The sequence below is a fragment of the Aphis gossypii genome, chromosome 1 (genome assembly GCF_020184175.1).
Source record: "Aphis gossypii isolate Hap1 chromosome 1, ASM2018417v2, whole genome shotgun sequence".
NCBI lineage: Eukaryota > Metazoa > Arthropoda > Insecta > Hemiptera > Aphididae > Aphis > Aphis gossypii.
The window spans coordinates 1,237,482-1,265,244 of NC_065530.1; the positions used below are offsets into that span (position 1 = coordinate 1,237,482).

General features: G+C 25.3%; 3 protein-coding genes across 10 annotated transcripts; 1 reads left to right on the plus strand and 2 right to left on the minus strand.

Annotated features, from left to right (window-relative positions):
• Positions 1-1,296: 1,296 nt before the first annotated feature.
• On the plus strand, positions 1,297-10,718 carry LOC114120831 (synaptic vesicle glycoprotein 2A-like). 6 transcript variants are annotated; one of them, XM_050197244.1, is made up of 14 exons: positions 1,297-1,497; positions 1,673-1,797; positions 2,121-2,215; positions 4,849-4,917; positions 6,446-6,607; positions 6,745-6,907; positions 7,426-7,547; positions 7,620-7,864; positions 7,955-8,127; positions 8,464-8,593; positions 8,663-8,783; positions 9,038-9,194; positions 10,206-10,333; positions 10,419-10,718. In XM_050197244.1, the coding sequence occupies exons 2-14, from the start codon at positions 1,781-1,783 to the stop codon at positions 10,487-10,489; spliced, it is 1,653 nt and encodes a 550-aa protein (XP_050053201.1). In that variant the 5' UTR covers positions 1,297-1,497; positions 1,673-1,780; the 3' UTR covers positions 10,490-10,718. The 6 variants fall into 6 exon arrangements, with proteins under 6 accessions (XP_050053201.1, XP_027838681.2, XP_027838678.2 ...); XM_027982880.2 differs by lacking the exon at positions 1,673-1,797 and having other exon boundaries at positions 2,126-2,215; XM_027982877.2 differs by lacking the exon at positions 1,297-1,497 and having other exon boundaries at positions 1,559-1,801.
• Positions 10,719-12,397: 1,679 nt separating this feature from the next.
• Positions 12,398-19,196, minus strand: LOC114120854 (cryptochrome-1-like). 3 transcript variants are annotated; one of them, XM_027982914.2, is made up of 10 exons: positions 18,760-19,191; positions 17,839-18,062; positions 17,651-17,759; positions 17,244-17,386; positions 16,775-16,959; positions 15,981-16,213; positions 14,588-14,755; positions 14,355-14,495; positions 14,072-14,223; positions 12,398-13,648 (listed from the first exon to the last, which is right to left on the minus strand). In XM_027982914.2, exons 2-10 carry the CDS (start codon positions 18,009-18,011, stop codon positions 13,402-13,404), a joined length of 1,551 nt encoding a protein of 516 aa, XP_027838715.1. In that variant the 5' UTR covers positions 18,012-18,062; positions 18,760-19,191; the 3' UTR covers positions 12,398-13,401. The 3 variants fall into 3 exon arrangements, with proteins under 3 accessions (XP_027838715.1, XP_050053460.1, XP_027838717.1); XM_050197503.1 differs by lacking the exon at positions 18,760-19,191 and having other exon boundaries at positions 17,651-17,746; positions 17,839-17,965; XM_027982916.2 differs by lacking the exon at positions 12,398-13,648 and having other exon boundaries at positions 14,085-14,279; positions 18,760-19,196.
• Positions 19,197-23,104: 3,908 nt separating this feature from the next.
• LOC114120757 (facilitated trehalose transporter Tret1-2 homolog) lies at positions 23,105-27,763 on the minus strand. Its single transcript, XM_027982771.2, has 6 exons — positions 27,627-27,763; positions 25,518-25,895; positions 24,681-24,970; positions 24,328-24,558; positions 23,965-24,213; positions 23,105-23,377 (listed from the first exon to the last, which is right to left on the minus strand). Exons 1-6 carry the CDS (start codon positions 27,667-27,669, stop codon positions 23,129-23,131), a joined length of 1,440 nt encoding a protein of 479 aa, XP_027838572.2. The 5' UTR covers positions 27,670-27,763; the 3' UTR covers positions 23,105-23,128.

Sequence of the window (27,763 nt, forward strand, 5' to 3'; positions counted from 1 at the left end):
CTATAGTCTACACTTTAATTTTCTTATAGTACATCTCTACGATAAGTATGTCATAATAAAATCAATTTCAGGACCTAAATGCTCACTATAACAGGAATTTCACTAAACAAAGCTACAAACATGCAGAGTTTTAATAGCTCAAAATTCAAAAAATTGTATCAATTTCGAATTATATTTTATTAAAATCAATTATTATTTGTAATTACTTACAAATAATTTTTCTATACTAATTATATATTTTTATTACCTTTTCAATCATATGTATTTTCAAAACTTTAAAATTAAATATAATAAACAAAACTAAATTATGCTTATAAAAATTAAATAAAATTACGAAAATATAAATTCATATAGTTATTTACTATTTAGATTTAGACTGTTCGTTTGTAAAACAATTATGTTTCATTACCAATGAATATTTCATCATGTGATTAACATCCATATTGAAAAAAAGTATTAAGACATATTGGTGTAAAAAAATATCCTCAGAATATATTATTATCTATCATTTTTTAATAAATAATTTTACACAAAGATTATTAAAAAAAAATAAAAATAATAATTTTGAGCGAATGCGTTTTGTTTATGTTAACGTGAGCTAAAGAGAGAAAAAAAATAAAGCGGCTGGCATCTATTCTTCTTAAGTTTTAACCGATAATAAATTAATGGTAGGACCTTGAACCCCATTTGTACGCAGCAATATTATATTCTAACCAATTTTGTTTATAAGAGATTAAGTACAGTTAATGAAAAATGTAGTATTTCTGCCAGAATTTGGCGTTTTAATTGGTTTAAGGCTTTAAGCTAGATTTTGTTAAACTACACTTTGTATTATTAATTATTAGCTATTATCAGTTATCACCGTATATACTTAGTTGGTAATTAGTAAATATTAGAAGAAAAAAATTTGATTTTTGAAAAGTATTGATGGTTTTATTTCAATTGAGTATTCAAAACTATTTTGAAATTATTAGATTAATTGATTTTCTATTGTTGTTTTTGATTTATGTATAATACACGTTTTACTAAAGGTAGTTTTATTGAAATTTATTTATTTTTTGAATTAAAATTAAAGTCGTATCAATAAATAAGAACTACAAATTATACTTAACAATTAGAACGATAATTTTAATCATACGACGTAGTAAAGTATTTATTAAATTATACGTTACACTAGCGGGGGATGGTGGTGTCAAATAACTAATCACTTGATAGGTACCTATTTAATATACTTTATATGTTTGCAATTTTTTCAGTTTATAGAAAGACGCTGTTTGAGGTGCTGCGCTTATATATGTTTACAATGTTGTGTTTAAAACTGATCTTAATATATGTATGTAAACATTAATACTATAATATAGGAGTTTTGAATAAAAGTGTTTAGTGTTAAATTTTTTTTAAGCCGTTTTTATAATATCTAATATTAATTATAATTACATAATATAGATTCGATAACTGGAAGTTAAGTCATTGGACGTTCTAATTGATAATATATAGGTATCGTCAATCGTTTGTTATTTATAATATATTGTCACATGACACATAATAGTATACGAATGATTATGGTTTTATAATTATTTATTGTTCGGTTAAACGCTTGGCTCGTTATGTTACTATAATATCAACAGATTGTAAAGAGCAACGATGATGATACACTTCTGTAATATTATAGTTGTAATTACAAATCAATGGATCGACGACTTTTCGTCATAGATTTCATGCATTTCCATGTGATTATTATGACTACTCTATACCTATAGGGATTTAGGTCGTGTAAAATATGTCTTATGAGAACAAGTAGGTAATTTATTTTTGTCTTATACAATAGTACCGACCGAATGGCTTGCGCTGTAAAGTTGTTAATTAAAAATTAAAATATTATAATATTATGAAATTTATATCTGCACTCCCTACAAATAATAATAATATATTGTATATTCCAGTATTATAAATTAATATCAATATATTATTGTTATGTCATAATATATGCACAAAAACTACGTACATTTTTTGTTTTACTTTTGTTAGTTTACTTAACAGTAAAAACGGTCGGTATTTGAAATATTTATTGTAATTCCTCGGAAATAAAATATTTGTTTATAATATGTGTGTATTGGGAGGCCAGGCACTACCCAAATCATGATTTTGCAATTGGAAAATGACATTAAAGACAGTATTGAATTCCACGAAGATGGCAAGAAAACATCTGAAAAAGGTAAGAAACAATTTTTTTTAAGTTTATGACAATAATATTATGTTTTCCAATAAATGGATAATAAAAATATATAATATACATTTTTTTGAAAAAATGTTTTTTATATATGAATGAATATTTCATAAGTTAACAATAGTAGTAGTAAAGTATTTTATATATATAAAATTTCATCTCATTTATTATTGTTATATTTGTCCTATGATCTATAGACTATATTAATATAATTTTTGAAAAACGGTTTAATTTACAACTGGGAATTCCTTGCTGTATAGAAGGTTTTGACTTTTTGAGTAAATTTAATGATTGAGCGAATTACTGTACTGTGTTGGTTAAATTTTTAAAATACATGCATTTTATTTTATACCTATTAAGTCATTGTACTTGTACGAAAAAACGAAACTGAGTAAAGGATATGAGTGTATTAAAATTTAAATATATATTTCTAAAAATAATTTGTCTTATTAATTTATATTAGTTTTAACAACTTACGTTGGTTGATTTCATTTTCACAAAATAGATTACATATAATTTATAACCCAATATACCGGAACACTATCGAAAGGCATGAAAATAAATTTGTGTTAAAATATTGGAATAATTTTAACAGTTTTATAGTATGTAGAAAATTATAATATAATTATAAATCATTAATGGAATAAATTTATTTATTATTCAGTATATTATATTATCACCGATTTATGAATATGTATAAAATGAAATAGTTTAAAACAATAGTAAACCAAATACAATAAGAACATGGTAGAAGAAAAGAAATTCGATATTTTTTTGATTATATTCATATTGATTTTATATAAAACTTGACATATAATATGTCAAGCATACAAAACAATAAGCAAATTTCAATCTCATCCAAACTATATGTAAAAGTGACAACTTAAATCTAAATAAAGGGTTAAGGAAATTTCTTCAATATTGCTTTTTAATTATAAAATGGTGATGCAGTTATTCATTTTTCTTACAATATAGGTATCCATTGTATATTTTACTCATCTAAATCTTAATAATATATTAAATACACTTAATATAAAAAGATTTTATATTTCTTATAAAATATTAGTATTAGGTTATTATAGGAAAAATAAATCTCGTATAGCATTTTATCAATATCCATAATATTTGTGTACAATTTTAACAAAATTAAAATTGTGAATAATTAATATAACCAATAATAGATGTGTATGTGCAGTATCGTAAAAAACTTTTTATTGATTCAATCTATACATTATTATGATGTTTAATTACCTACTCTAATACTTATACTATTATACTAATGGTAATGATACTAGTATTATTTGTTATAGTTGTATACAAATTACGTCTCGAAATAAAAAATCTAGTACCTATATCTCAGTTCCATTTCCATTTTAATATGGTTAAAACAGATTATATAAGATCTTTATTAATTGTAAGAACATCATTTCTAAGAAAATATACAAGGTTCCCATTTTTGAATTAGATGAAATTGAGTATATTGTTTTGCTTATGATATTGTATAAATTTTAGTAATAAGTAAATGTTGGCTATATGTCTGCATAAGATGGAAAAGAAAAATTATGTTTTTACGTTGAGATGTAATTCGTGTAATGGTTAAAATATTCTGTCGGAACCCCATCATACAGTTGTATGTAATAAATTTAATTAAAATTGTTATGTTCAATATTTTTATAATAGGTTTTGTACAGTCCATGCATAAGTAAAATATAGCCATTAGCCATACACATAAGAACAACACACATTTTACTTAAAAACTGGAGATTTCAAAATATGAATTAAAATAATATAAGATAGTTATCATATATTTATGTAAAAATATATTTTTTTAAAATGGATGTACTAACTTAAGCTAATTATAATACATTATCATGTTTATTCATAAATCATGTCAGTTTGTGTACTCTATTATTTAAATATATTTACATAAATAAAGCGTTTCAAATGTTTGTATTATATTATATGATTTGTTAATCATGCGTATTTAAATAAACGTACCGTAAATGTCTAATTATGAACCATCTGCTTATAATCATTAGTAGAACATTGCTAAAAATCTAAAAATTGTAAAACTCTATAAGAACAATTCATTATTACTTACTAAATGGTATATATATTCGGTATTTTTATGAATTAACCGCGCGTTTGGTATTTATACCTATTGTACAGATATACATAAAATTATAGTATAATCAAATTGATTTAATATACATTTTAATGAAGGATAAATAGTTAATATATATTTAACAGGATTTCAAGTATTTAACAAGACATATAGCAATGACAGGTTACTAAAATCATACTGAACAATGTTTCATGATTATGTACGTGACCCTGTAATCACCTAATTATATGAACAACAAAAACAAAAAAACTAAGCTAAAATTCTCACAAGATAATTAATTTGCTATGATGTGTGCCTAATGTTAACTAGATACTATGTTTGCAAATTAGTTTAATTTTTACATATAATATATAACACATTCTGTAGACTCTTCCAGAACCATACTCATCTTTGTAAAACTAAGTAAAACCATTTCAGTTTCATGATCAATAATCAATATAAGCATTTAATAATATTATTATTTAAATTGATATTCAATCTGTTTTAATGGTTGTAGGAACAAAAGATGATATCGATAAAATTGAACCTACTCCGGCGGATTTCGAAACTGCAATTAGCCATACAGGTAAAATCTATATTATATTATACATTATTGAAAATCACAAAAATGTTAAGTTTAAGTTTAACAATGTTTTGTAACATTTTTAATTTAAATTTATTCAACTATTTCTATCGGTCCTTTATAGCAGATAAAATCATTAAATTTTTAATTTTTGAATGGTATAATAGTTAATGATATTACTTATTAATAATCTAGTATAATTAATTTCTCGGAATTTCGTATGTTAGTACATACATTGAAAAACGAACAAATGATTAATTAATTATAATTGTTCAACATTTAAATAAGAATATTAGTGAAGGGCAAAGTGCTAATATGAACCGAGATAAAGAATGTTTTAAGAGTTATTACTTATTAGTTATTATACTGTATAATATAATAGTCAAATGATATTTTTTAATATATTAATTTAACAATTCATAGCAAAATAAAGAAAATAATTTGAAAAACAATCAGAAATTTGTAATTCCATTGTACGTTAACCTTGAAGTATTGTTTTTCAATATTTATTGAAAAATTTTAATAAACGCTTAGCTTAAGCAAAAATAGTTTTAAAAAATTACACTGCATCAATTACCTAAAACGCCTACACCAAAATTGCTTATAGAGCATTATTTTTGTTTTTTTCGCAAAAAACTGTTTCCTAAATTTACGCCAAAAATGAAAAAGATACGATTACCATTTTCACAAAAATGCGTTTTTGTTAAAGACGTTTTTGAATTCTGACAAATATTATTTTGAAACCAATTACAAATGTAACAATCATGTGTATATATTAAAATAAAAAAAAGTACTAAGCATTGTAGCGTGCTTACTTTTTTTTGCTTCAGTCAAATTTATATTGGTTTGAAATAAGTATAAAATCAATGATACTTTTAAAATTGTTTATTAACTTAATTTGAATATAAAAATTCATGTGATGATGTATCATGCGTAAAAGTGCTTTGGACTCAACGACACTGGTACATCTGACTATATATAATGTATTGCATTATATCATATTATATCATATCCATTAAATTTAAATATTTAAAAATGTTATAAAAAATGTAATACAAGTAATAGTAATACCGCCAATTAATACAATTAAATTAGAGTTAAAAAAAAATAATAATCATAAATTTATCAGAGGAATTTTAATGATTTTAACTAGGCATTAAAAAAGTTAAATAGCTAAATCTCCCCTTACATTATTTTTCTATATACTTGACAAATATTTAGATGGATGCGATGTATTTTATATTTTCGTTATCGATTATTATAAATGATTATCATTGTAGATTTTAATTGTGTTAAGTCTTCATGGCAATTAATAAATTGCAAAGCACTTATAATGCACTATTATAAAATTATCGGTTATTAAACTTTTTTTAATAAATATATTCTTTGTTGGAAATGGGAATTGCGCCTTTTTCGTTTTTAGCAAAAAAACACTGTGGTGGAAACGATAATATCCGTTTAATATGTATTAATACTTAGCCACCTAAGTGATTACTATTATCGTTGTTTTTTATCGACACATGCATTTTAGGTTATGGTATTTATAATAAAAGAATGCTCGTGTTGTACATACCTTTAACGCTGACTTCATTGTTCTGTACCAGTTCACCGTCGTTTATATTGCCAGCGGTAAGATGTTACTTCGATTTGTCACCTCTGGAAGAGGGTTCGCTGTTTGGAGCTGTTTACGTAGGTCAGTTCTCAAATATTAGCACTGTAATATTACTTATACAGTATTGACGTGAAACATTGTAGTGGTGATTTGTAGTTATACTGATTATACTAATAATTCGTACGTATTGTTGACATTATAGTGATTTTTTTTCGCAGGTATGGTTTCAAGTGCTTTTGTCTGGGGTTTTCTCATCGATACGCTCGGAAGACAAAAATTGTTATTCTATGGCATACTGTTGAGTGGAGTTATGGAATTTCTATCGGGACTCGTTCAAAGATTTTGGGTATTGGTAGTTCTCAAATTCATTTGTGGAGTCGCGTGAGTATTTTGTATTTGCTCTTTTGATCAGATAAAAAATTTGGTATGAATTTAACACATCAAACATTATACCTGAAGGAATGAGCAACTAAAATTTTTAGAAGTGCCATTTTTTTAAAGTTTCAAGTATCACAGCTTGCATTGTTTGTTGAATGAAATTTTTTGCACATTGTGTGGCGACTAAAGCGGCTACGCCAGTTTTTACTTGTCCATCCCTGCACTAAATTATAATATTAAATGCAGTAGGAGACTACAGTTCTTCTAAAAATTTCAGGATAATTTAAAAAAGTTTTCAGTAATTTGTGAACGTATTAAATAGTACACTAATACTTAATCATATGTTAAGATTATAATTTATATGAAGTTTACTGTAAAAATAAAAAATGTTATTAATTTGTAGCACCGATGTCTAGTAACTAATGAATCTTAGTTAAGCCTCCCATATATTACAAGCTATCAGATCCTTTAAAGCAAAATCCTAGCTAAACTATTAATTAAATGCATCACCTTTTTTTTAGAACATGTGGTCCGTATTCTCTCGCATTTACTTTTTTGTCTGAGTTCTATGATAAAGAACATCGAGATAAAATCGTATTGTACGCAGGAGGATTTTCGTCCTTTGCTTTTGTTTTGCAGCCTCGTACGTTTTTTTTTAATAGATTATTTTTTATTATAACAATATTTATATAATAATTAATTATTGTTTGTACAGTTGTGGCTTATTTTTTAATTCCGATGGATATCAATTTTCAACTTTTTAATGGATATCTAATTATTGATAATTGGAGAGTATTCCTAATAACTTGCTCAGTCATGGTATTTTTAGCAGCATTCTTAGTTTATACCATGGACGAAAGCCCAAAGTTCCTAATGGCCGTTGGTCGCCATAAAGAAGCTCTAAATGTATTTCGAAAAATATATTCACAAAATACAGGCAATCCACCGGAATCGTATCCCGTAAGTATTAATACCTTAAATATAAAAATATTAATTAATTAATTTGAATTTTATCAAAATATTGTAATATATAAATAAAATATTATTTAGATTAACGTTTTAAGATCAGCAATATCAGAAGAACAATCTTTAAAATCTATGCCATCGATAACTATTTCGAAGTTTATAAGAAAAGGGTGGATCCAAATAAAACCTTTTTTTTTGCAACCATATCTAACCCCATCATCATTGACATTTTTGTTGCTATTCATGACAATGTTAACGTAAGTTTAAAATATTTAGTTAATAAAAATTAGAATAAAATCAACTTTTTAAATATATTTTATCAAACAATTTTTTATAGAAGTAGGTACTTTTATAGTTAGATAGAGGTAATTTTTCATTTTCTAAAGCTCTCCTCGTTCCCAATAATTATCTTACTATAGGTACCATTATAATTTATATGAATTGTTATATTGATTTTCGATAAATACTTTAGTACTTTATTTGACTTGAGTTCTCGGGATTCTAATTCAATTTAAAGTTTTGACTGTTAGATGGTTTTTTTTTAATATTTATAAATATCGCTTACCAACATCTTGATTAAATACAATACACAGATTGAACACCTTTCGATTAAGACTGCCAAATATGTACGCAACAATTATTGCAGCTAAAGGCGATCACTCGCTTTCAGTATGCGAATCCAGGACTTCAACTAATGTTACTTATACTGCAGCTTGTAGAGGAGTAAGTGCCTACCATAGCTGTAATTCATTTTATTTTTTTATTATTAAACACAATTGTTGAATATTTTAGACACTCGCTTTAGTTGATCCGGAAATCTACATCAAATCTATGATTGTCGGATCGGCAGTTTTTAGTATGTTTTGGGTCGCTATATACATTACAAAATACATGGATAAAAATTACTTATATAGTAAGTATATACAGAACTGAATTTAATCTAAATATTGAATTAGATCATTATAAACAAATTTTACATAAGAATTCAGTGCTTATATAGATTATTATAATCACTAAATCATAGCTGATGTTCAAGGAGTTATTTTTAACAATAATAATAATTTATCACTTTATAGTAACGTGTAAAGTGTAATTATGTGTGTAGCAAGTATGAATAAAAATAAATATAAATGTATGATTTGACTAACATATAAATTTTATTTTCAGTAATATTTTCAATATTAGGTGGACTTAGTATTTCAATATTTCCGTGGACAAATGGAATTGTCACCTTATCTCTATCAGCAATTTACGTAGCCATAATGAACATCAATACGACTCTAGTAATTAGTATTATGGCTTCGGCTGTACCTACCACACTAAGGTAAACGTTAAATTAAATAATTTAATTCATATATTGTATAATAAAAGTTAACTAAACAATCAACTAGGTATTTAAGTTCAGTATAATTATAAAATAATAGGTTTTATAATTAAAACAATTATTTTTACAAATAACGTTATCGTTTCTTTGTACACACCATGAAATTATTATATACGAAAAAATACGTCCAGCATTTATTATTATTATCAAACATAATAAAGGAAATTTAGTTTATTATGATGTGAAGTATCATTAGAAGACATTGCAGACTATACTTCCTTTATAAAATATTACTTCATCTATGTCAATCTTGTGACCAAATCTAATTAATTGTATTATACCCTGTATCTACTATCTACTCAAATAGTATGTAAGAAAAAATTATCCAAATAATAAAAACCTAATTATAAAGTAATTAATGAATAACAATAGTTTCATTTTTTTTTTTTACAACAGAAGAATTTAAAAAAATAAATAGTTATATAAAAATTATTTTTATAAAAATAAAACCCCCCATTAAATGTATAGTCAATAACCAATCATAACTTATAAATATAATATTTATGTCAACAAGTATATGTATATGTAATATTAAAAATATTTATTATAAGTATAATAAAATCAAAAAAAAATGTTCCCGAATTAAATTACATTATAAAAATAAAGACAATTATTTAAAACCAAAATAATGCTTTTTAAAATTTTATTAATTCGTATTTTTTTAAAGAACAAATGCATCCATTTTTTGAAGTTTGTTAAAATACGAAGTTTCAAACTCTCTATAAATATAATAATTATGTTAATAATATAAACGTCCTAATACGAATGTTTGGTAAAGTAATAAATTATTATGTTCAGATGTTTTATCTCGGCGAATAAGTGAAAATTCCATTATATTAATGCTTAAAAAAAATCCAATAGATCAATAAAGGTTGATTAGTATTAAATAATTTTAAAAAAATTATAGTTTTATAATTATTAACTATATATTTATATATATATATATTTTAGAGGTATGGCGGTAAACATGGTCATTATGTTTGGTAGAATTGGAGTTGTTTTCGGAAATTTAATCATACCTGTATTAGATAGGATCAGTTGCGAGTTGCCATATATGACATTGGCGATGTTTAATTTTTGTAAGAAAACAAATAATATATTTTATTTTAATTGTGGACGATATAATACAAAATGTATAAAAATAATTTTTATTCAATTTTTCAGCGGGCTTCCTTGTCATACTTATATTAATGAGACTAAAAAAAGAAAAACCAAAAATAATTTCAGCTCCTTAATTTATGTGTTTCATCCTCCGTGTTTTGGAATGCGTCAATTCAAAGCAACACTTTCAACAAAAATGAATTATTGAGAAATCAGATGACGCTGGTTTTTTAATTTTTTATACTTGTTAATGTATTATTTTAGTTTTTAATTTTCAAATTTAATTTGATTAAAATTTCTTTTACAACATAATGATTTTATGTATATTGTATATAAAATAATATAACAAATATGGGTATTATATTTAATTGAGTTATTTTTTATTTAACTTTTAAGTATAAAAAATATTTCTATTGTAAAAAAATTCCTTAATAAATATAACTACTATAATTTTTAATAATTAATTTCATACTTAAAATGGAATAACATATTTAGTTTGAGTTAAATAGTTTTACTGTATAAATATGAATATTTTTACTACTGTATTCTAATTATTTTTCTACTAAAAACTATGGTATGTATATAATCTCCAGTAGCATCTATTAGATTATTGTTAGTGTCGTACATAGGATTTTAGCTTTAGCTATTAAACAATAGGTTAGGATAGTTGGCATATAGCTTATAAAAAGCCATTCATGTTGCGACTAGCGTCAATCCACTAATATAGGAATGTATTAAAAAGACGCTAGCGAATCACTTCATTTAGGTATCTCATACAATCATATTTCTATTAAAAAATATATAAATTAGATATGAAAACGTAGATACATAATAATAAGTGTTTATATAACACAATTAGACAGTTTATAATAACTTTTTTAAACTTGTATTAATTTTAAGTTAATGTAAAATAATTTTTACTTAAATAAATTATTCCATTAGTAATCGATAGGTTATTTTGGATTGGCATAATACAAATTATTATTGGCATATATAATTCATGTACAAAAATATAAACTGTGTAATATTATGAAACAAATGAAATAGAAAATGAAGTTGGTTTTATTACATAGATATTATATGATGAGTATTTGTTTAAAATATAAATAGAAGAAATTTGAATTGATAAAAATGACTATTATCTATTATGTCCAAGATAGAATTTTATAGGTTCTTTATAATTTCTATTACTGAAAACAACATAGAATAATATTATTGAATATAAAAATTATAAGTTTTGTTTGATTTTAAATACGAATTTGTTAAATATATAAAAACTATAAAAGTTTAATTATTATTTACTTATAGTTTTATAATTTTTCTCTGTATATGATGATTTTATTTTAAATTTGCTTTTATTTATTTATTTATTAGTGAAAACTGAAAGATTAGGTTCGTTGTAAACATTTTAGTTATAATAAAAAGTTTAAATATTTTCGAGATTAAGAATAATTCACAAGACACCAATTTTACAACTATACTAAGTTACCCCTATATGTTATAAATTATAATATAATAATAATATACACAGCAATAAAAAAATCTTAAAGTTTTAAAAAATATTTTTTATCTATATTTATATTTATGATTAGAATAAAAAAGGAATTGGTAACAATTAAAAAGTATTATTATATTTATATAAAACCCATTGACGTGTTCCTTTTTTCTTTTTATCCCTTATTAGCTATAATATATAATATAGTTAAAAATAAAGGTAATAATTTTAATAACCTTATATATTAACTGCATATTAGTTATAGTTTTATAATAAATACAAATAATCATAATATTAGGTATTACCTATTTAATAATATTATAAAATGTTCTATAAGATGTATTATTATATCCGACATTTGATTCGGAATAAAATTTAATGATTTTATAAGAAATTATAATGTGGATAAACTAACACCAAAATAAATTACATATTATACAAGTAAATACCTGTAGTAATAAAGATTCAGTCATTAATAAATATTACAATATAAAATATACCTATCATGTTCTATTATAGTTGTATTTTAATAATAATAAAAATCATTAATAACATATTAATATAAGATGGTATAAAATATCAATTAAAGTTGTTATATACCTATAGCTCTTATCTATTAAATGTATATAATATAAAATGTTTATAAAGAAAACTATATAGTAGGTATATGCTTAGACAAATTGATATGTTAAAAAAATGATTATTAAATCAAGAATATAAAACACAGGCTTTTTAAATTTAGAGTAAACAAATAGCTTAGAGGCACCTGTATTATTTTTATGTACATGCCTATATTTCTATGTATTATGTTAATGACAATGTACTTTTAATGATAAATTCAAATGCACGAAACTCCTAAAAATATTATGTAATAAATTTCTACCAGTCAGTTACTATATGATTGTTTCAACGCACAGAAATTGCATCTACGGGGTTTTTTTTATAGTTTTTAATACCTTTTGACACTTAAATTTAAAAAAAAAAAAAATTTCTACCCAAAAAACACTTTATAAAATAATGTTTTGTTGGTAACATTTAGGAATACTATTGCATTCCATTACAATACCTATATAATTCTTAAAATAAATATGTTTATAAAAGTGTGTACAATTAATACATTCATGTTATTTTTATCATTAATTACCTTAATAATTTGATATTACTAATAAAATATTATAATTACAGTAGAACCTCTCTCGTCTGCCCTCGACTAGTACGCAACTCCGGCTGATCCGGCCATAGTATTATCGATATGAATACTTTAAAAATATCCATTACCTACTGAATTTTTTTCTAAGTAATTACCTAATCATACATTTATGTATACATTATGTAAAACTTTCATTCAATTTTTTTATGTTACACATATTATGTAGTAAATGATTAAATGTATGTATATAATTTAAAATAATTTTATAAAAATTTTTCTTAAAATGTTTCTGTACTGATAATCCGATCTTTTCGCGTTCCGACCACACCCCTAGTCCCGAAGATGACAGATAGAGGGGTTCTACTGTACTTATTTTTCATTATATGTGTGCAATGTTTCATTTATCTTCTTAGCGAGGAGATTAGAATTAATTTACCATTTTCTAACTGCGGTTGGCAGTTAGACAGCTGCTGATATGCCAGTTTCATTCGTTCGAGATTGATTTTAGAAGCATTGACATGATTGACGATCGGCAATGGGTAATCAATGCCAATTATACAATTTGCAGAAAATTGAATGGATTCAGGCGCCAACCATGGTTCGTGGATATATTGATTAGGCATATTATTCAACGCTGGAATGTATCTCCTATAAAAAAAATTGCTTTAAAAAATTCAATCGTTGAACTCACACTATTAGATCTACATAGTCAATTTTTTTAATAATAACGTTTCTTATAGTAGTAATAACTACAGAATATACATTAATTATATAATTATATAATTTATCAATCGATCTTTACGATGAAACTCATCAAACAGGAAAATATTATCAGTGTAATAAACTTAAAATAGCTATGTATTATAGTTAAACATTTATTATACTTATATTATACTAAGTAATAACTAATAGGTAAGAAATAATAACTCGTAGGTACATTATAGATATTTTCAAAAAAATTTTGATCAAAATATAACGTTTTATAGGTATTAACTCTAAATTTTGGAAAATATAGTAATATACTAAATAATATGCTTTAGGTACTTATAAATATACACTTATGTATTTTACCTTATATAATCACCATTTGGATCTACTTTTCGGCCGAACCTAACTGGACAATAGCAGTGAATGAACTCTTGGTAAAACGACGAACACGAATACCACATCCAATAACCAGCGTTTACAGACCAATCAGCATCCAACAATAATTCATCGAATACCTACGGATTTTCAGTCGTTTTCGTATAATTTATAACGTACATTAAACGTGATAAAACTAGAATAATATTGAAGTTCATATAATATAGTGACATTTGTTAAATGAACAGAGGGGTTTATTTCCCCTGTATACCTTCATTCCTTCTTCCCAAGATAGCCACAAGTCACCCCGAGTGAGAAAGCACGCGACTGCGTGTCTCGCTATACAGTGGATCCATCCTTCTTGCCTTAGCTGTATCATGATCGCATCGATCCACGGGTAACCGGTTTGTCCCTGAAATAAATTCAATTACTGCATTTTACTGCACGCCAATCATCACGAACCATATGTTTGCTTATATAAAAATACGCGTGAATATTATTTACGTTCGCCCACTTAGACAGGGCTCGAGGATTTTTGTCCCAAGGTATTTGCACGCAAATCGGGTTTCCGACCATTCGATCGAAGTTTGGATTGTTAGTGGACGCACAGTAGAAAAAATCTCGCCACAATAGTTGTCCGTGTAGCGAAAGTGGTGGTTGGGATTTTCGGATCTATACATAAATATGTAAACTATACATACTTTACTTATACATATTTATAAATTATAAGCTGAGTATTAAATAATATAATAGCATGAATTAGAATAGTTATAAATCGGAACAATTATTGTAAATGATATAATACCAATAAATGTATTTCATGTAAAATATAATAGTTACTAGGTAGTAAGTTATCATTATTATACATCATACTAGTCAATGAGACGAATGTTAGTAATGATTAGAAGACATTACGGCTTGGTTCAATAGCATTCTAAAAATGTGTACTAAAAATGTCTATACTTTTAATTTTTTTTTATTATTATTAAAACTTTAGTACAACTATTTGGTTCAAAAATTATAAAATATACAGAGAGTTAAGAATTAAAATGAACATAGTAAATACAATAAAAGACTTTTAACTTTTATTAGTACACTTTTTTAATATACATACTACCTTGTTCTGTTATTAATTGCACTTGTGAGTAATAGGATAAATAAGTGATGTTTTCTAATTTTTTATATATATATATATAGTTCAATGTATTATTTTTTAAATTTAATAATTTTCCCAACATTTTTGTATATATTTTAATTTTTCTTCAATATTAGGTATAAAAGATATTTTATTATTATGTTTTTTAATTTTAATTTTCAAATTGTTATAGATTTGGTACAGAGTAGATTAAAGTTGATTTATGCTGTGGTTCTACGATACTATAAATGTGTACCTACTGAATATATTATATTGCACTTACCTATATTATGTTTTTTAGGATCTGAATTACAAGATTTTTTTAAATTTCAGATACCTTTTTTGTCATTAAAGCAATGATATCCAAAATAATTTATAAATGGGTATGTTTTATAAAATAATTGTCATTACGTGTATAAATACACATGCCTCGTAAAATTGAATGTTTTACTATTTGATTGAACAATTTGAGAATATTTATTTTTTAATATTTAAATTCGTTTGGTTATAAATAAACTAATAATAAATATTTTAATTTATATTTACCTACAGTAAATATTTTACTTATATTTTTAATTAGGTGCAATAATATATAATTGTTTCTGATTTTTGTAATAGGTTTGATCATATCTAACCAATTATTTATTTAGGGAGTTTACCAATTGCCCCACTTCACTATTTCGTCCTACCTGTAATATGTTATTTAATTTTATGTTATGTACTTATGTGACAACTAAGTAAAACTAAATGATAAGTAGGTACCTTTTTATAAAGTTCGTTTAATTCTGAAAAGAACAATCTAGTAGATAAGCATCCGAATTTTAAGTACGGCGCTAGACCAGTGGGGCTAGCTATTAAAGATTGTGATGTCATTTTTGGTTTTCCATAAGATGCAATGAATGCTTTTCGTTCTAAGTGACATTGCAACCTTATCAAAGCTTCCGTCTCGCCCCCTATCCATACTTGTCGAGCTGGGTTGTTTATCTCTTTAAATCCTGTAAATGTATAATATTTTAAAATAAATACACCTACCAACATTAAAAATGTGTACATAAATTTGAACCATTTTCATGTAAATATTAAGAAACATTGATCATTTTTTTTTTTAAGATTATCAGTTATCACATATTAGTTGTTACATAATTATTTATGTCGCTGTTTTTAAATAACTATGTAATATTAATGTTCGTAAACTTTAATATAATCATGGATAAAATATTTAAATATACATATTATAGTATAGCAACTTGTACCTAATGCAGTACTACCTCAAAGTACTTATTTAAAAAAACATACTCTTCACATGCTGTTAAAGCTCTACTAAAAAATGTATACAAATATCACAAAGATCATTTTTATGCGTAAAAACTTATAATAAATAAAAGTTTAAAATCAATCGTGGTTAAAATTTGCTAAAATATTTTCTGGAATTTCTATTGCAACATCTTGAGCTAATTTATAGTAATTTGGTACATAATGTATTAACATATTATGATATACAATGTAATTAATTTGAGACACATATAGTCTATAAGTAACATATTATATATATTTACCAAGTTCTTCGAGTGTAGGGACACCAAATATTTCATCGTGGTCATATTTAGTGGGCGTAAAAGCATTACCAAGAAATTCTTTGTCTATACTAGGTACGGCTCTTTCTGGTGGATCAATACACTCTAATAATGTTTGAAACAAGTGATATGTCAATGGAGCTTTTCCACCATTCACGTTTATTATTCTGAAACCAAAAATTATAAGTTGAATTTAGACAATTTTCGATTACATATCCAAAATGAATTTCTAGTTTTAAAAACTCACAACTTTTTATACAAAAATATTTAAGAAATTAAAATGAGTTTAAGAAATTTACCCACATAAATTAATTATTTACTTAATTATTTTTTAAATATAATATCGCTTGTAAAGTATAATAACCTATTTTGTTTAATAGGTATTACCCAGGTGTTTAATACTAATCTACAATTAATAAAATTGGATTATTTTAAAGAGTTCAATATTTACTTGTCTAGTTGATACAAAGTGTGTGAACAACGAGTTATGACAGAAATTCCCATTTCACTACACATGACTTTAATATTTTGATCTCTCACTCGACCAAACGGTTCAGGATCTTCTTCAAACGTGAAGTTTGTAGTACCCCATAGCTAGAAACAACTATACTATACTTTTTGTACTACATAAATTATTATTATGAGTAATGTAATTTATTGTATATTAAGTTTATATCATTAAATCATTGTTATTAAAGACGCATGTAATACATAAAATAATCATGATGATATAATATTTTGCATTTATATCCAAACATCAAAAATCGATTATTATTAAATAAATTAGCTCAGAAAGAGTGGTAGAATTAATTAGTTTCAGCTAATTTAGAATCAGAAGTTAATAGAATAAAAACTTACTCTAAATAATTTAGGTAATGCTTCGGCTGGCTGTCCCTTGATAACAAAAAGTCTAGAATTCAGTTTTTTCAGGCTGTTATCCAAATCTACCAGACACTGTAAGAGAAATCTAAAATATAAATATTAAAAATCATTTCACACATAATATATTGACATTTGATTACGATAATCATAATTTTGATGTTAACCTCCATTTATTGATGCCAACATTTGACGCACCAGCGAACCATGGATCAAGTATGAAAATACATCGGAACGTTTTAGCATTAATCAGCCCTTCTCGTAAACTAGGGTTATCGTGTAGTCTCAACCCTTTACGAAACCAGTGAACGGTGTGTTTATTTTGCACCTTAAAATCCATGGTTGATAACACGAACTTTGTTGAACGTTAGACTTGTACAAAAAGTACTCTCTGGTAAATTTAAATTATATTGTTGATACAAATATATCTATAGTCTACTACTACTTAACTACTTCTACTACTAATACTAGTAAGCTACTAGTAGCATACTATTACTATCATTACTGCTATATATTATATTAGGTACACTGACTCTTTAGAGTTGCAACACGTTTGGAGTTTTGGTCATAAAATCATAATATATAGGAGTAGTATAGATAGGGGTATACAAAGGGGAATGTAGTAATATAAACTTAGTAAGTATCTTTTAATAAGTGGTAATAGTATACTAGTGCTAGGTGTAGCTATAATTTCCAAAAATTTATTTAATAATTAAATATTTTATATATCAAATTATCTAAGTTATTACCCAAACAAATTTGACGTAACACATTTTTCACATTTTTCACATATTTGAATTATCACCAATATTATTACTTATTAGTACCTATTATAGACTATAGTATATACTATATTGTATAATATGTAGAATGCAAATATATGTTATATTAATGTCATAACAAAAGTTTATTCTTTTTTTTTTTTTTTGATACCGAAAAGGTAAAAATACCCATTCGTATTACATCGCTCTTTACACGGTAAATAGCAAATCAAAATAGTAAATTATGAGTTAAATACCTACCCTGCAAAATTTCTCTGATGTTGGTGCTTATTCACTAACTACCTACTAATAATCTACCCAACTTACGTATCCGGGGATTCCGAAATTGCATAGTTTTTTCCTCTGAGCACATTTACAACAAGTAAACCAGATCCGAACGTTATCGTCGTGATTGATATTGTCTTGATTCTCGATAGCACAAACGAACGTTTTGTCAAAACAAATTATATTTTTGAAAAAGTGCAGAAATTACGAGAGGCACTCAGTAAAACCGTCGAAAACAATGTAAAAACGCATTTTATAAAAATATTCTCGTAACAAACACGAATGATTCGCACGCATACAAATAATAAATATACTAAACTAACATTATAATAATATAAACCACGTCCGACAACGATCAATGAGCAGCGCATGCGGCGACCGACTAACTGTATCGTAGAACATTTTTTCAACAGAATACGTTTTATATGCCTGGGTACATAATAATATTATGGTTATTGTCACTCGTTACAATAAGTATAATATTTCATTTATTCGGATTCGAGCTAGTCACGTTGCACAGCGGTGTGTCGCGGCCGGTCACGTTGACGGCGGCGTGGCTTAATAACAATAATATATTATACGTCATGTAGGTAGATATAATATATATTATTATTTACTATCATTCTCTGTACCAATAACGTCACGTGCATTCGTAGGGTACTAGACTACTAGAGTCCCGTTGTATACATTTTAATGTTTTTATATTATTATTGTTTGAACACCTACTACGATTAGGTATCTGTAGGGATGAACCATGAACGGTTTTCATTTGGAAGAATGACCCAAAATCACATATCGTTTATTCAAATCTATACATATCACTGATACGAAATTTATATGAATACCTAATAAGTGTCTAATACATTTTTAATTTCTATTTTTAGAATAACATAACAATTGTTAATTATATGAACATGTTACCATCACCTTTTTCTTTTTGAAATTCTGAGCAAAGCGATGCATTTAAGTAGATAGTTGAACTTGAAATCATCACCAAATCTTTACATGATAATTTTTTTATACATAGGTATTATAATATAATATAATAAAATATTATACGCTATTTTTAAACATTTGAAAATTAAGTTTATCATATTATGTTGTTTGTTTACAAATTAAAAAATATCGAAAATATATAATAACAATATGTTTTTTTATAAATGTTTGGATTTAAAATGTTAACAAAATTCGTAAAATCTTGAAAATTTTGAAATTATTTTGTTGTTGAAACTTCATAAAAAAAGATTTATATCTAAGATTTTAAAATTTAGTAAAAAGTTTTGTTTAAGTTTTTAAATTTAAATTAAAAAGCCAAATTCGTTTTGATATTTAGCTAATAATAATAGTTCATTCTCAAACGATTTTTAATTAATTAAAAATCAAATAATCGTTAGTTCTTGAAATTGTAATTAAGTATTTATATAATCATTAACATTTTTTCAAAATATTTAGTCTCTTTTTGAGGTAAATATTTACACTTTATTGACATTACAACCTTAATTTTTTTTAGTTTTTTATCTATAAATGCCGATAAAATTATTTTTGCTTTCTTTAAATGCTTGAACATTAATATAAGATCACACATAAGTTGTTTTTATAGTTGCGTAAAAAATGTTTGAAATTATATGAATAATTTATTTTTATAAGCATTTGATTAAAATTACGAAAATTTGTAAATCGTGTTGTAATTTAAAAATTTATAAAATGTGCAATTTTATACTTTAAGCTATTAAAAATTTAATAAAAAGTTCTTCATAAGAAATTCATACCAAAAATATCTAAAATATATATATAATCATAATTTTTTTTATATAAATTTTAATTTCAAATTTGGATGAAATTGAATACTTTGAATAACAATATATATTGTATTAAATTAAAATTGTAATAATATTAAAATATTTTATAATATTTTAAAATGTAATTCAAAAACATTATTGGGTACATAACACTTGTATAAATATTATTATATTTTTACACACTGCAATGACATATTTTTCATATGGTATATTGATGGCAAAAATTGAAAAATTATTCATGTTAGTGTATTACTTAAATAAAATAATTAAATTTACCTATACTAATAATATCAAATAACATAAAATGAAATATACTTAGTGAACAGTGATATAGGATAATAGACCTTCTCTGCTCAAAATAGTTTTCCGTGTACAATGTGTATTATTAAATTCAAATTTAATACATCCATTTTAGTAATCCATTCCTCCTTACCAACTGTACAACAAAGCAATACACACCTGTCTATCTATTTTTTCTTATTAAAAAACAAAATCGTTCATCCTTAAAATCAATTTTGTTTTAATATTATAAAGCTGTTTATAAACATCGTGTTTTCATCTATGATCTTAGGCAAAATAGGATAATGAAATTATTCATATCCAAGTAGTGTATATATCATTTTGTTGAGGAATTAACCAATCGTTATAATAATTATACATTTATACCTATACAGTATACACCTATATACTTAAGTAATAAAATTACAAAAAATAGATACATTTTATAGTTGCATAGTAGCCAGTAGAGATTATCATAGGCAAAATAATCAGTTAATTAAAAATTAAAATACTAGAACAATATGATTAGCTAAATTTGTTTAAAATATGAAAAATATTATTAATTAAAAACATATTTTTTAAAGAATATAAAAATTAATAATATGCTCAAAATATCAATTTTAAATATTGAAATTTCGTTAGTTTGCGTACATTTTTTTATCAGTTTTAGTTAATTTTTAGTGACATAGCAGGGACTCACTAGTATCAATCTATGAAAGTTTCATAGATTGATACTAGTGAGTCATCCACATTATCCTTTTTGTTTATAAATAATTAATAATTGGAAGTTTTTTAACTGACTATAATAGTTAATGTACATAAACAATAATAACATAACATAACAATATGTCAAACTAAAAAAAAGAGCTTAAAAAGATTTCCTACCATTGTGTTTTCCTTTTCTTAAAAATTCGATTTATGTAATTCCATAAGATTAAAAAATCTACACAGTTATATAATAATTTAACTTACTGTATAATAAGGTTCATTCAAATCATATCATAATAAATAGGTCGGATGACAAAATCCAATAATTATGTAATATGAATAAATAAAACACAATGAAAAAAGGAATAATAAAGGTCAACAACCTCTAAATAATGGGAAATCACAAAAAATAATGTAGATCATCGTTTCTCAATCTTTTTAATGTCGTGACCACCAAAATAGTTATATCACTTCACAACCCCGCCTACCCCCTTGTTCAGTGGGGTTTTAAATTAATTAATTTTAAAATACATTTTAATAATATAATAAGTAACGAAAAATACTACTCTTATTAAATTTAATATAAATTATATATTATATATTATTAGAATATTTAATATTTTTTTTACTTATTTACTCATTTTACAAAAGTTAGTTGGTAGACTAAGACGATAGATATTGAGTTTTATATCAGTATACCTACTGGTTAGCGACTAAAATGTTGATAAATTATATAAATAAATAAGTGAACATATATTATCCAATTGAGTTTATTTCAAATTTAAATAATTATAACAAACTGTTCGTTTCAGAGTTTTGAAATAACTATTACCAAATAAATATTCTACTAAAGGTACTACATATTTCAATCATTTTTTAACAATATAACAAATTTAATCAAATTATATAATATATTTTATTTTGAAGAGTAGAAAATACAAAATAGCTTACACCCTATAAGTATTTAAGGTAGTACTAAACAAGACTTTTACATACAAACACTTGGATAGACTATCAGTCAAAATTAAGACTTGTCAAAGGTCTCAGAGCATTATTACTAAGTTGTCTAGGTCAACGTGGAAAGCAGATACAATACTGTTATGTAAAAGTACTCTATCTTTTGTTTATTCGATAACGGATTACGGGATATTGTTCACCTATTTGACTTAGCAGTGCACATATAAACAAAATAGATAAAAAAAATTCAATAGACTTATAAAAAAAAGGTCTTTACTATAGGCCTCATCTAAAAAAATTTTCCTCAGGCCTAACTTCACCCTAAAGACCCGGCTCTGATTACTAATGTTACTAATTGAATTTTGTATATGACCTATATGGCTATATTGGTATTGTAAAGATCCATTAGATCTCTAGACATGTGAAAACAAGGTTTTTATAATGTGTTTAAGAAATATTAATATAGCAATATTTTAGAATGCTTTTTTATTACAAAAATAGTACGAAAATACAAACAACTGCAGTTATTCAACTACACAACAAACTTATTATATTATATAATTACTATATTATTAGTTTTGAAATTATATCATATATACTAGTTAAATAATATTTAGTGCTATGAATGTCCATAATAAACAATATAGTAGGTATAGTACTATATATTATTAAACTGGTATATATGATATAACTTCAAAATTAGCATCTATTTCCAACTGGATCTGTGTTAAGCTGATTTTTTTTGTCTCTGGTATGAACCACCACGCAAATAATGCACCAAACAAGCATAAAACAAAGCGAACCAAGAAGACATATTCGATTTCTAAAAATGTGTTGTTTTCGTTTGGAAAATAAGCACCTGCTAACATCATTAGCCAGTTTATAGCTGTGGCTAAGCTTACTCCGTACGGTTTTACCTAAAAAAATAATTATAATATCTATACATTTGCTATAAATTATAATTGATTTGTAAGTTTCTTTCAGAACTTTATATTGATTCATATATTTTAAAAAGATAATATGTATTATGTTATGAGTAGAGACCGGATTTGTATGTTTTTGCATATTTTATTCTTTTTTACTTTTTTTATATTTTTATTAATAATCATCACTAATCATACTAATTGTAATTCATTGCTAAATTTTTATTTCACATATTTTTATATATTTGACAGTAAATGCATATTTTTTCATATTTCAATGCGTTATCGCGAAAAAATGTTGGTCGGTAACAGTAATATTTATGTATTTATTTATACATTTATATTTTATATTTTTTTTCATACTTAAAACAATTTTGAATTTTTAAATATAAATTTTGTGAATGCATATTTTTTGCATATACTAATGATTTTTACTGCATATTATATGGCATATTTTAATACTTTTTAGTGCATATAAATCCAGGCTCTAGACTTTTGAGATATTATTGCAATTTGCAAGTATAAATTTTTATAGAGTTTTATTTTATAAATCGCATATATTTTATTAAATGTATACTTACTTTCATCGAAAATATTTCTCCCACTATAACCCAAGGCACTGGTCCAAATCCTAAAGAATAAGCCAAAATGAAAAACATAATGCAAATCATTGATATATTATTCAATGTAGTAGCATTTAGTTGCATTTTAAAAAAGTTGCAAAATGCCAAACTAGCAAAACAAAAACACATAATAACTGCCGAAGATATTAATAATATGCGACGACCTCTGCTGTCTATGATAATTATTGCGATACACATCACAATGACCTAAAATACATTAATCGATTTAATTTTAATGTATGTATATTATATTTACATTTCAGACGTGAGCTGAAATGTAAGAACCAAATTCTGACCGTAAAATACAAGTTTGTAACTAACCTGAACAATTTCTAATGTGATGAAAACCGTTTTAGGGTCTACATGAATGTCAGCCATTTTAATTGTATGAATCATGTATGATACCATTACATTTATTCCACACATTTGATGGAAAAACATGCATCCTACACCGATAAACAATGCTCTGAAATCCGTACGGTAATTATGCGATGCATCCAATCCATGCCATGAGCTCCGTCGAAATGCGTTATAGCAATTATCAAAACAACTCTATAAATAAAAAAACTTATAACCTTAGGAGGTTGTATTTTGAATTATAAATCATTCACTCATAAAACCACATATCTCTCTCTCTAACCCTTTCAATATTATTTTGCACAAATATAATATACCATTGAAGGTAAGAAAAATGCTTTTATCCAGTTGTGTTGACTCAACAAATTAATCGCATTTAAAGAGTAAATGTTGTGATGGTGCTGTTCGAAAAAACTTCTTGACGACGAATGCAGCGATTTATGATCAAAATATAATCCGATCACGTGTAATATAATGATCGAGCAACAAAATACGTTGAACGATATGTTGAAAGGTTGCTGATAATCATATTGTTTGAATGGGCCAAACACGTCAGATATCATGACGCCCATAACCATGATCATAGGAAACAATGCACTTAATCTGCCTACGAAAAAAAATTATAATTTTTAATAGTGATAGAAATCATTCAAACAACAATCGATCGATTTTCTACGTAAACGAAAAGAAAATATATATTATAAACAATAACAGGTATACACTACCAGGGCTTTTTTTGTTGTTGAAATAATGAGAACTATGAACTTAATATCATAAGGTAAGATATTTATTTCATCTCCGGTATACTGAAAATATCGAGTTATCAATAGTAATACCGAGTTCACAGCAACGACATTTGTCGTGTCATATTCCTTATATCGTAATCTGATGGGTCATTGTAATCATGGTATCATCCACTAACAATAATCTACCGTAAGTTGGACCGCGCTCAACTTCTAAACATAATATGATACGACAGATGATGTAGCTGTGAACATGGCTTAAATTTTATATTTCATACCACTAATCGTTTGAATACCATGATTTACCTGGCTTGGTAATACAGAGAGAGACACAAATTGTACTTTCTCTAAAGGCGTGACTATTCTTTTAAGTTCAAGAAAAAACGAATGTGAGTAGCTTATAGAAGATACCTCGGAATTTCGGATGCGAAATTTCACCAACGTATGCAGGTACGATAGCGGACAAACCGCCTGAACCAGTGCCGAGTAATAATCTACCAACGACCATCAGCTCTGTCGATCTGACAGGAAAACTAACGGCAAACAAACCAACGATCAAAATTGCGTCGAAAAACACCATGCCAAGTCGGTTGCAAAAACGCCTCCAACCAAGCCCCGCGAGCAATGCACCGTGTATGGCACCAAATACGAATAAGACTGGTGAAAATGACCACCACGGGCCATCGCCAGAAATCGATGATGAAAAAATCTGCGATCCTCTTTGTGGAAGCAGAGACGACCATTCCACTTGTCGCATTATTATGCCGATTATCATTGCCACTGATGATACTGAAAACATATATTTATTATAAGTTATAACTTATAACGAAGTATGAAAATATTTACAAATAGATGCAAGCTTAATGTATTTTTATTAATTTATTTATGTAAACAAGACTAAAATTATTTTCATAATATATATTATATAGGCTGACCAATTCACATTATCTCCATTAAAAACTACTTTATAATATGAAACATTATATTGTTTCTTGTATTTTTTTTAATCTTTATTTTTATAAAAGGCCAAGCCATTTTTATGTACCCATTTTGTGACGACGCTATTTAACTTTTTTCTAATTTTTTTCACAGAATTTTTCCAAATACCTTCCTAAATGTCACATCTTGCCCGATTTTCGAAATTTTGATTTTAAAGGGTTAAAATCGATAAAAAAATAAAACAAAATAAGTCAGGTTATTATACTAACTATATAAAAAATTTAAAAAAAATTAAAAATTAAAATAAAATAAATAAATAAAATAAGTTAGATTGTTTCACCAACTATACACGAGATAGCACATTATTATAGTATCTTATCCTACGTAGTAAAAAAAAAATTGATGTAACTTTGAAACTTAAGGATTATAAATTATAAACTTACGTACACATCTCGGGGAGTTCTCAAATTACCTGGTAATATTGTAATGATATGCTCACATTCACATATCGTGATTGTAAATGTATTATTTTAATTCAATAAAATAAATAACGGTAAAGTTATCGCGCGCATATAATAAACCTTATAACCCTAATAAATATATCATATCACTGATGAATGGAACGGTTCACATTGTTTAGTCACGTATAGGATTTATACGAGATTATAACGGCACGATGCAACACATACAATCTTTTTCATGTACATAATAACCAATATTCTTAACCAATAATTATAATCTTATTGATATTTTTATATTTCTTTCTTTTCTTTTCTTTTTTCGTTTTTACAATATACTGCTCGCATAATCATATGAGAGTCTCACGGGCAACGCCAAGTAGAGTGACTATAATATAACCTGACTAACTCACTGACTAATAAACGTAGAGCCTAAACAATAATAGATCAAAGCTTGCAATTTACATGGTACATTAATACCACAAATTTAGTAGGTATGCAATAAGAAAACATTTTACAAAATTCGCATTTTAAAGTGGTGCTTGCACAATTTTTTTGGAAATTCAAAATGGTCAATGAAAATGTCTAAGTTTTGAACACCGTTAAACCGAATATTAAATAACAAATTAATCAAAGTTCAAATCATATTATAGAATTGACATTTTTAGCAGGAAACGAAGTGAACGGATCCAGCTAGTATAATAATAAACCTACTTGAACTGCAATGAGCTAATATTCATATATTTAAAAGTATAAAATATAAATAATGGTTAATACAACTCGAAAAAATGTATGCATTTTTATAGTACCAATACTTTCAAATTTAAAATATTCTATATACAGGGTGATAATTATCTCAGTTTGGTTAGTTATCTAGCCAGCTTAAAGATTATAAAAACTATGAACTTCGAAATACGCCAAATATAGTCCAATTTATTGTTATTAATAATTTCAAATTATAAGACAATAATTTTCTCTTAAAACTTAGAAAAGTAATCGAAATTTTTGGGTAGATTCGGGAATTATTTGAGAAGACCAAGCTAGGTGGTAATAGTTATCTATAAAAAGTACCATTAAAAAGGTTTATGTTATTTGTAAATAATTTAAATAATTTTTAACGTACCAGTTAAGACAGGCGTAATTTTTTTTGACGATTCCATTATCATTAAAAAAACGCCGAATGAAGTTTGAGCAAAATCAAGTCTACTTATTTTTATAATAATTGTTAAGTAAACATTTATCCGTGGTTACTGAGTTACT

Coding starts and splice junctions, on each gene's coding strand:
- LOC114120854 (XM_027982914.2), bottom strand. CDS start 18,011: ATGGATTTTAAGGTGCAAAATAAACACACCGTTCACTGGTTTCGTAAA. Junction 17,387..17,650: donor CATTACCTAAATTATTTAGA/GTAAGTTTTTAT, acceptor AGTTGTTTCTAG/CTATGGGGTACTACAAACTT. Junction 14,756..15,980: donor TAAACGAACTTTATAAAAAG/GTACCTACTTAT, acceptor ATTTATGTATAG/ATCCGAAAATCCCAACCACC.
- LOC114120757 (XM_027982771.2), bottom strand. CDS start 27,669: ATGATAATGGAATCGTCAAAAAAAATTACGCCTGTCTTAACTG. Junction 24,559..24,680: donor CATTTTTCTTACCTTCAATG/GTATATTATATT, acceptor TTTTATTTATAG/AGTTGTTTTGATAATTGCTA. Junction 23,378..23,964: donor GAGAAATATTTTCGATGAAA/GTAAGTATACAT, acceptor TTATTTTTTTAG/GTAAAACCGTACGGAGTAAG.
- LOC114120831 (XM_050197244.1), top strand. Junction 4,918..6,445: donor AACTGCAATTAGCCATACAG/GTAAAATCTATA, acceptor CATGCATTTTAG/GTTATGGTATTTATAATAAA. Junction 8,784..9,037: donor GGATAAAAATTACTTATATA/GTAAGTATATAC, acceptor TTTTATTTTCAG/TAATATTTTCAATATTAGGT.